The sequence below is a fragment of the Rosa rugosa genome, chromosome 1 (assembly GCF_958449725.1).
Source record: "Rosa rugosa chromosome 1, drRosRugo1.1, whole genome shotgun sequence".
Lineage (NCBI taxonomy): Eukaryota > Viridiplantae > Streptophyta > Magnoliopsida > Rosales > Rosaceae > Rosa > Rosa rugosa.
This window is the reverse complement of record NC_084820.1, coordinates 41,500,769-41,510,312: the sequence shown is the minus strand read 5'-3', so window position 1 is coordinate 41,510,312 and position 9,544 is coordinate 41,500,769. Positions and strand designations below refer to the sequence as shown.

Below are 9,544 nucleotides of genomic sequence, written 5' to 3'. Positions count from 1 at the left end.
TTCTCATCGATCGAGTAATGCTAAGCAATACAAATCACTCATGAATTTCCCAGTCAAACCTGATAACTTTGTCCTAGCTAATTGAATTTCATTTTAAGTGAATATGTGATACAACTATTATTCCAGTATCTTTTTCTTCGACGATATTTGTAAATCCCCATAAAGAATGAAATAACAAATTAACTCCCTGCAAGAGCTGCATAAAGAAGAATGTTCCAAGTATCAGGAACTCCAGCTAAACACCAATGGCTGCAGTCCGAGGCTCTGTGCCCACCAAGGCCATAGAAAGAGGGGTGCCCATCTTTTCTTAGTTGTGAAAGATGTGTGACATCAAGCAATTGGACGGGCTTTGACATGGCGCGTAATACTTTCTCTACTACTTTCTCTGCTGGATGTACATGAGGATAGCTTGGACCTCGAAGTGGTTCTGTTTGCCCATTGCAGCTTCCTGCTTTTGGATCATCCCAGTCTGATGAACTGAGAAACAAATGCAAGCTTGATTAGAAGCCTTGAGAGATTAAGTTAAACAATGTATAGGGGCCTTCGAGGGTTTGCAATGAAGAAGCCTCATTGACGCATTTCATCGAACATCTTTGCCCTCGAAACTTTAAGCAGAAAAATCATTAAGTTGAGGGTAAAATCTCTTGAGACATATTCTCCATGTTAAAATTAACTAGGTACTTACTTAGAATGATCTGGGGAAACACCCTGGAAGAAGACCTTGGTTTTTGCAGGGTCCACATGGGTGTCTACCCATGTTGCCCAAGTGTTGAGAGCCTTCTCATATGCAACCAACCTATCCATGTCCTTCCCAATTATTTTCCCCCCTTTTTCAATAAGATCCCATCTGCAACGAACACATTCAAGAACCAAGCTCAGTAATTTTGCACAAAGGTACACATATATAGGTAAGCTAACCAAAGAAAAATACTTAGCTTTTTGCGTGTAAGATCGAAGTCATTCCTCCACGACAGTCTTATATGTGTACATAAACTTTTAAAGTTTTAATTTTCTAACTGTTTTTATATATATGCATGTGTATGGAATGAATTTGAAACGAAAAAATTAATTAGGTTACGAGGAATGGCCAAGCATCTTTTGAAACGAAAAACTCAATTAGGAGGTTGTACGTACGCTTGCTTTCTTCCAGTGTGAAGCCACCAATGCCATGTGTTGAAGATCATGACGTCAACTCCTGTCCACAGTTTCTGGTTTTCAAGCGAGATTGAGTCAAGTTTTAGGACTCGCCCAGCACTTGTGCTGATAATGTCCACGAGAAAGGCGTTGCGGGAGAACAACACCTTAACATTGTATTCCTGCAATTCAGCAACAAAATCAATATGTAACAAAGAAGTAGTTAAACAGTGTTAGAAAGTGTTGCCTATTACAATAATGTAATCCTAGTAGGTATCAGAGCGCAACAGGTTCATGTTTCCGAAAAAACTATTCACACTCTCTAAAATTGTCATTCTACACCCCATATAAACTCAATATTCATTTTTAAAAGATGCTCACCGGAAATGTGAATGCGGAGAGTCCTCCAGACCTGACCAATGTGTATTTGGCATTTGGAACAGCCGTATGAAGCAAGCAAGCGAGTGATTGCCATTGGTTCAGACTCAATGAGTCCCCAATAAACATGATGCTCTTCCCTCTTAGCCTCCTCAAAAGATCAATTCCATTGAATCTTCATCATCAAAGTTTGATACAGGTCAATATCATCTTCTTGGAATATTCACACACTCTAGCGATAAATGTTTTCCAATACGGTATCTAACATGTCATGTTGTCAAACAATAAATTAAAATCACCCATTTTTTTATTCTTAGTGTCCAACTGATTAATGATTCCTGTGGAAGATAATATGCCAATACAACAACCAATTGTTCAGTAATATACTTACAATGACAGAGGTTGATGAAAGCCACTTAGCAACAGCAAACAACAGCAATAATTCATTTTTTTTGTTTTTTTTTGTCAATGAATAGCAATGATACATTTCTTTTGTCACTGAACGACAATAATACATTAACAACAGCAACTTATAACTAATTTCTCCAGATAAAGAAGTTGATTAAGTGGGTCAATATTGGAATTAAGGTAATTACCAAATTTGACAATTTTCTGTCAATTCTTATAATGGCCTGGCTGATTAGAAGTCCCTCTTAATTCATTTGTTGCATTTTGATCATGTTTTCATGAAGGCTTTGAACTTAATACATGCTTTGTTTACTAAGATACCTACATATATGAATTGTATTTGGCTCGATTCATCAACCAACAGCTCATATATATATAGCTGCTAGTACCAACTTAATGTTGAAAAAGATATATGATTAAAAATGTGCTTTACAACTCGTATGAAAACAACCAATCTGCAAGCATGCCATTTAGAATGTGAAAATTGCTACCTCCTCAAATATGTGTTGCTAACGATGAAAGAAACCCACTACCATACACAAACAATTACGGTGACTTTGACATGGGAAAAGGAGGCAGAAAAGAAGAAGAATCGATCGAGTAATTAAAGTAGATGATGGAGTAAAGCCAAAAGGCCCAAAATAAGTTGAACTTTAGAATTCATGCCTCATCAAAATATGACATGGAGGCTTAAAGTTTGTGCCTCCAGCTAGCCTGGCTAATACTCAGCACTGCTTGACAGGAATCAATGTCCTATTTTGATCGGACAAGGCTAGAAACAAAAGAAGAAACGAAAGTATGTAGGCGAGCAGTCTTGGGTATTTGAAACTGTCTCGTGACTTTTTCAGTTTTCATCGAGGCCAAGACCGAATTATGTAATAGCTACATTCATTGCCTTTTGTATTAACATCTACACTTACAAAATTCAGAAACTAATGACTATATATATTGTTGACCAAAGAATTTGAATTTCCCGATTAGATTAGACTTGAGTTGGATATTAATTGGATACTTAACTATAGATTTGTGTCACTGATTTTTCGTTTTCATTTGTCTTGAAAGAGAATTCTAACTTCTGGGTTCCTTTTGAAACTCAAATTCCAATAATTGTATAATGTCTCATAAACCCACTTATTATATAATACAATGCGACATTAGAAAGACTAGTCCTAAATTAAGAGGAAAGAAATGTTCTTTCATTGAAAATGTATCCAAATAGCACTTCAAGACTAACTCTCATGAGTCCAGTATCACAGAAATCAAGAGCTAGAATATGTCTATGCCCATGATTAATATAAGATACGAGGAAGAAAACTGATTTACAACCAGAATATTTTATAGGCAGCCTCGATCTCTAATAGTGTTTGACATGTTATGCCTGTTGCTAGATTAGTCAATCAATAATAACATGTAAGCTAAAAGCAATACAGCAACATATTATCTGCGAAGAGAAAAATATGTGTGATACATACCTTGGTAAGTTGCAGCCAAGAGGCTGCCATCTGTATTTGAGATAGTCCTTGTCTGGGCGACCATTCTTTATACAGTCAAACTCCTTCTCAATGAAGGGGCAGCTAGAAGCTTCATAAAGAGGGTATGAATCATCATGAACCCAATTCCCACGAGAAACATCACATCCCCCAATCCCATGCACTTGTTGCTGCACAACAGAAACCACTACCAGCACTACCAGTACTGCAAAACCATCCATAATCTATGAGATCAGAGAGAAGAAGAAACAAATGGCTATAGTTTGTAGTGTTGAAAGTCAGCGAGGTTATATAACGTGGAATTTAGTAACATATATGTATATTAATTATGGTAATCAATATCGGGGTATTGATTGAGGCTAAATGTTTTTCCAGAAACGGAAAATGTAATACATATGTGGGATTCAAATTTTAGATTCTTCCTAATGTGTATGGGGTACTGAAGCGAGAGATCGGCATTCATAAATATGAAACTTAAAGAGGGTCGGCGAGAGACAGGGACAGATGAACGAGAGGAGGGAGTTTCAAAATGGTTTGGTGAAAGTGGGAAGAATCTCCATCTTTGACAAGGAGACATTTTGGAGTTGTAATTGGTTCGTTTTAATGGGGTCATCATATCACTGAAAGGTTGTGGCCTAGAGTTTAGGGTCGATCACTAATATAAAATTCTTAGTTAACTGCATGATACTTAGAACTAACGAAAAAGCTCAAATTTTTGTCTAACTATCATGACCAACATCGCCAATAAGTTTGCAAAAAAAAAAAAGAGTGGAGGTTGAAGGATGAACACGAGGCTGGTTGTTTTTTTTTTTGTTTAAATTTTTTTAAGGTATTAATTTGTAAATAAGACCAAATATAAAATATATACAGTTGACAGCATCTTAGAAAAATTTTCAAATCTTAAACTTCTTAGTACTACATGTCATAATTAGTAGAATATGAAACATGTATAATACATAAAATATACATACGTATATTATTTGGACAATTTTATCTAATAGCTTATATAAAAGTTCAGCATACCAAGCTCAGCTTCGGGCACACTCTGACAACATGGTCCACCTCACTGCATTTGTAACATCTCAGAGGTGCCTCCTGCTTGACAGGTGCAGCCCAAATAGGTTCAATGGCTACTCCAGCTGGAGCCTGCTGACGAGTCACTACTAGAATTTACTCAATGAGTGACAAACCACTTTTGTCACCTATTCTAAAATTTTCGTCACCCTTATGGGTGACAAAAAAAGTTCGTCACCAGTTTCGTCAACTATAGTGCATGACTAATTCCTTTAGGTAATGAAATGCTAAGTTCGTCACTAGAATGGGTGTGGGTGACGAAATAAATTAGTCACCCAATCTTTGATATTTTGTCACCCATTCTTTTCAAATCTTATCTTCTTTTTTTTGCGCCCAATATTTTTTTGCCGCCAAATTTGACTTTATTGGTGATGAAAATAGTTTGTCACTATTTTTTAATCAGTTTTAAATTTTGGTGCCAAAATTGTTTTTACCCGCCAAATGCAATACCATTGATGACAAATTAATTTCGTGTTGTTTAAGGAAATCTCTCTTTTATGTGTTTGGCCCAAACTCTAGGTTACTTGACCTAGTGGTAATAGGGTTAAATTAGAAGGATCTAGATTCCTATTCAATGTACGATTACTTTCCTTGTATGATTGAGATTCTATACATTGTAATCCTCTATATAAAGAGGCCCCTATTATCAATGAGAATACACAACGATTTTCTCTCAATTTCAGTTTCTCTACAACACGTTATCAGCACGAAGCCCTAACCCTGAAACAAATAGCCAAACCTTGATTCAAGAAGCTAAAAACCTTGAATCTAATACAAAAACTTGAAGCCTTTTCTGCCTCCACCTCACACATTGAAGAACTCGATCCCAGGAGTCCAGAACCGGCGGCCTCACCCCAAGAACCGGCCGGAAACCCACCGAACCGGCCGCCGGAAGCCCCATACAACTCGCAGCAAATATTCCACCGGTTCACCATCTTCCGGACCTCAAATTTCCACCAAATTTTGTCCAAAGAAGCTCATCCACCTGACGATTTCGGAACCGGAAGAATTATAGCAAAAACCGGCAAAAACATTGCTGAACCGGCCGACTGAAAGTCCGACAGAAAAACCGGCAGAAGGAAAAGAAAAAAAAAAGGAGGAAGGAGAAGCTGCAGCCCAGAAGCAGCTGTGCAGCCTCGGCCCAACAGCAGGAAGAAGCCCAGAAGCAGAAGGGGTCCAGCCCGAGCCACGTCATCATCCACGCAGGCACACAGTCAGCGTCCCTCTGCCTGCCACGTCAGCACCTCCAGTCAACATCGGTCAACCCTCAGGTCAACGCCGGTCAACCTTTTTCCGGCCAGTTTTCCGGCGACTTTTTCCTGCCACTTTCCGGCGACTTTTTCCGGCCAGTTTCCGGCCAACTTTTCGGTCAAGATTTCCGACAACTTTTCAAGGTAAACTTTTCTAAAAGTTCCCGTTTTTGAAGTTTTTCAATTTCTTCTTCTTTTTCACGGGGACTTTCAACCTCCCTTCTTCTACCCCTCTTTCTTCTTCATACGGGAGACCAAAAGCCGAACTGTGGGGGTTCGTGCTCACTCCAAGCTTGGAGCTTGTAGAGTCCTCCAAACTTAAGAGTTTGTTGAGAAGAAAACGATCGACCACACACATCATTGTTTCGATCTAATCCAACCCCTCTTGGAATCGAATTTCTTGGAAGCGACTACGCTCGGAAATTCCTAATTTCTTGGAAGCGACTACGCTCAGAAATTTTATATGTTTTCGTGGTAGCCTTTCACGCTCCGAAACTAACCCTAATTTCTTGTTCTCTTTCAGGATGAGTAACCTGAACAAATTGGACTTTGCTCCATTGGGAACAACTGGCTCTGAATATCACAGGTGGGTTCGTGATGTCCGCCAGCATCTTAAGGCCGATGGAATCCTAGATACGATTCTCGAGCCTAGCCAGGACGTGCTAACTGTTGAGCAAGCTCAAGCTTTGGAAGCAAATAGAGCAGCCTTAGAGGCAAATAAGGCGAAAGCCATCATCCTAATGACTCGTCATATGGATGATTCGCTACAGTACGAGTGTATGAATGAAGAAGACCCCATAAGGTTGTGGGTCTGACTCGAAGAACAGAAAGATTTGGCAACGTCCGTGACTCCTTCCTTGCTTCCTGACCTAGAAGTGAGATGGCATAGCCTCCGCTCCTATGATTTCAAGTCATTTCTTGACTACAACTCGGAAGCACTTCGCATTAAATCCTTAATGGAATTCTGTGGTAAAGAGATCACAAATGCGATGTTGATTGAGAAGACTCTCTCTACCTTCCCCGTTTCTGCATTGATGGTTGCTAAGAACTATCGAATTGATGTTACTGCAGGACGGATCACAAGGTTTCATGAGCTCATTGGAGCTATGAATGTCACTGAAAAGTATGAAAACATCCTTGGGAAGAACTATAATTCGAGATCCGTGGAAATAGAGCATATTCCGGAATCCAATTATAGTCGTGCCCCTAAGAGAAGGCGCCAAGAGCAAAACCCTAACATTAGGGATACTTCTGGACTTTTTGGTCCATATAATCGCTCTACTTGGGAAGGTAATCGCCAAAATAGGCGAACACGGAACCGAAGAGGTCAACGTGGAAAGAGAGAGGGAGGCAACGCCTCTGGCCATGTTGGTGGCTCCACCAACACTAAGAGCCATCTTAATGACGCTTTCAAAGCGCCTCAATCAATGGAGTTTGAGCAAAGAGATGTATGTTCTCAATGTGGAGTGTCTGATCATTGGGCACACATTTGTAGAGCTCGTGAAGAACTTGTCACCGCCTACAAAGCATATTTGTGAAGCAAGAGAAGCTCACTATGTAGAACAAGAAGATCAAGAAGATGATCTAGAGTGAAGGGTTGAAGACTACGAATCTGGCTGGGATCAATAGATCGCCAATTCTGTTTAAGTCTTTATTTTCCAAGAGATGTAGGCAATTGCCATATTATTTTTGTAGTAGATGCCTATGGTTTAGTCTTTCTTCAAAGTAGGCGTACTCAATGTAAATGTGATGTCTAGGAAGGTTTTGAGATAAGTGGTAATTAAGCGAGCTTTGCTCCACCGACATCTCCCTACTCACCTGGTCACATTTGCGTTGGAATTACCGAAAGAAGTTAGACGACTACCATTGTTTTGCATTAGCTAAGCATTTGGATTAGATTCTCCTAATGGTTAAGAGACAATGATGTACTCCGTTGGCTTATGAATAAAATTTTGAGTTCTTTTCATTATGACTCCATTTTGATTCATGAGCATGTTACTTTATGACTACGATGGTTGGGCCATCAAGAATTAATTCAAGGACATGGAATAGCCCAAGTTCTTTTTGCCAAATGGCACCTTGATTAATGTCACAGAAACTCTCTACGCTCCTAGGGCAACTCGCACCTATGGATAGCCAACGGATTCCATGCGAAAACGCATGTAGAGAACAGAAATGAGTTCCTTTGCAATACCTCTAATGATTGCGAACGAAGGCGCATCTTAGAGAAGTTTATGTGTCTCTCTAGTGGACTCTATGTCACTATTCGAGCTATTAAATCCAATAAAGTTATGAGAGAAGATCTCTTGGATTTAGACACATATTGGCTTTGTCTCGACAGGATAAGTCACCCTGGTCATGATATGATGATCCGTCTACTAAAGACTTCACATGGACACCCTCGAGCGAAATGAAGCACGAATCAAAAATTGGTTCCTGGACTTAGCAAGACCGCAACAATTGCAGCATCTGGCGCTGCAGCTGTCTTGGGGCGCCATATGGCCGCCCAAGTCCCTTGTGACAACGCCATATATGGCGCTACCCATGGCCATGACGCCATGGATGTCAATCCCCATGGTTATAACGCCATGGATGCCACTTCCCATGGTCATGACACCATGATGGGTGATGTAGTCTCAAACTTTGCTTCAATATGCGTTTCAAACGCTCAGGCCCAACCAAAACTGTCCTTGGTTGCTTCTAAGGCCTCTCGCTCATTTTACAAAGCCACTTCCTTAGGAAAATTAGGACTGAGACCGTCCTATGCAAAGGATATGAAAATACTCATTATGTTCTTACATAGAATCCGTAGGGATTCTCTGGACTGATTCACCCAACTTGCGGACGTTTAAATATCTCATGATGTTGGTTGACATGCAAACACGCTGGTCACGTGTTGTGCCATTGTCCACTTGTAATGCTGCTTATGAAACACTCCTAGCACACATCATATGTGATAGGAGCATTTTAATGCGACGTTTTACTTGCTTTTCCCTACATTTCTTGCGTTATTTCCTTATTAAAACTCTGTTTAGGAAAGTTTCCATTCTTTGAATGGGAAAGTTCCTATTTGTAGAAAGTTTCTATTTTTCATTTTTAGTAAGTTTCCATTTTCGGTAGTTTCTATTTTTCATTTTTAGAAAGTTTCCCATTTTCAGTTTAGGAAAGTTGCCATTTTTCATTTTAGGAAAGTTTCTATTTTTCTTACTAGTTTCTATTTTCAGGACCTTCGAGCTAAAAAGTGGAAATGAACTCACAAATGGAAAGAGGAGCTTGCGAACACCAAGGGGAGCAAAAATGAGGAACAATGAGCCACAGAAATGAGCAGAAATGAAGAAAGAAGTTTTCCTGCTTCAACCAGGAAACCCTGCGAAAAGGAGGAGAGCTTACCAATGAAGTTTCCAACGCAACCATGAAAAAGAAATGGAAAAATAATGTGTTTTGACGTTGGAGGGTGACAAAGCTTGAAGTTGAAGCAACAAGGCCCAAGAACTCAAAGATTGAATTGGATTTTCGGCAAAATGGATCAAGGCCCATGAAATTAGGGTTTATGACGCAAAACCTAAACCCTAGAAGAGTTTGCCGTGAAAATCAAGAGAGAAACAAGGAGTTTTGCCGTTAAAAATCAAAAAATAATAAGAAGATTTCGTGGAGATTTTATTGGGAGACTTTTAAGGGAAGAGAATATGTGTTGAACACAAAGAGCTCTCAAAAGGTGTCTAGATTCGTTCCCTATTTTCTCTAAAGGTAGTTTTGCCGAAATTGAACTACAAAAATCAGAAAATATCTCAAGGTATTTCGGCCAAGATT

The 9,544-nt window shown here is 39.4% G+C and overlaps 1 protein-coding gene across 1 annotated transcript; it reads right to left on the bottom strand.

Annotated features, from left to right (window-relative positions):
* LOC133737661 (protein trichome birefringence-like 43) lies at positions 1-3,955 on the bottom strand. The gene is made up of 5 exons (XM_062165176.1): positions 3,393-3,955; positions 1,516-1,687; positions 1,135-1,316; positions 686-847; positions 1-477 (listed from the first exon to the last, which is right to left on the bottom strand). The coding sequence occupies exons 1-5, from the start codon at positions 3,629-3,631 to the stop codon at positions 180-182; spliced, it is 1,053 nt and encodes a 350-aa protein (XP_062021160.1). The 5' UTR covers positions 3,632-3,955; the 3' UTR covers positions 1-179.
* Between the last annotated feature and the right edge of the window lie 5,589 nt (positions 3,956-9,544).

Coding starts and splice junctions, on each gene's coding strand:
- LOC133737661 (XM_062165176.1), bottom strand. CDS start 3,631: ATGGATGGTTTTGCAGTACTGGTAGTGCTGGTAGTGGTTTCTGTTGTG. Junction 1,688..3,392: donor CTTGGCTGCAACTTACCAAG/GTATGTATCACA, acceptor TTGATGATGAAG/ATTCAATGGAATTGATCTTT. Junction 848..1,134: donor CACACTGGAAGAAAGCAAGC/GTACGTACAACC, acceptor TGTTCGTTGCAG/ATGGGATCTTATTGAAAAAG.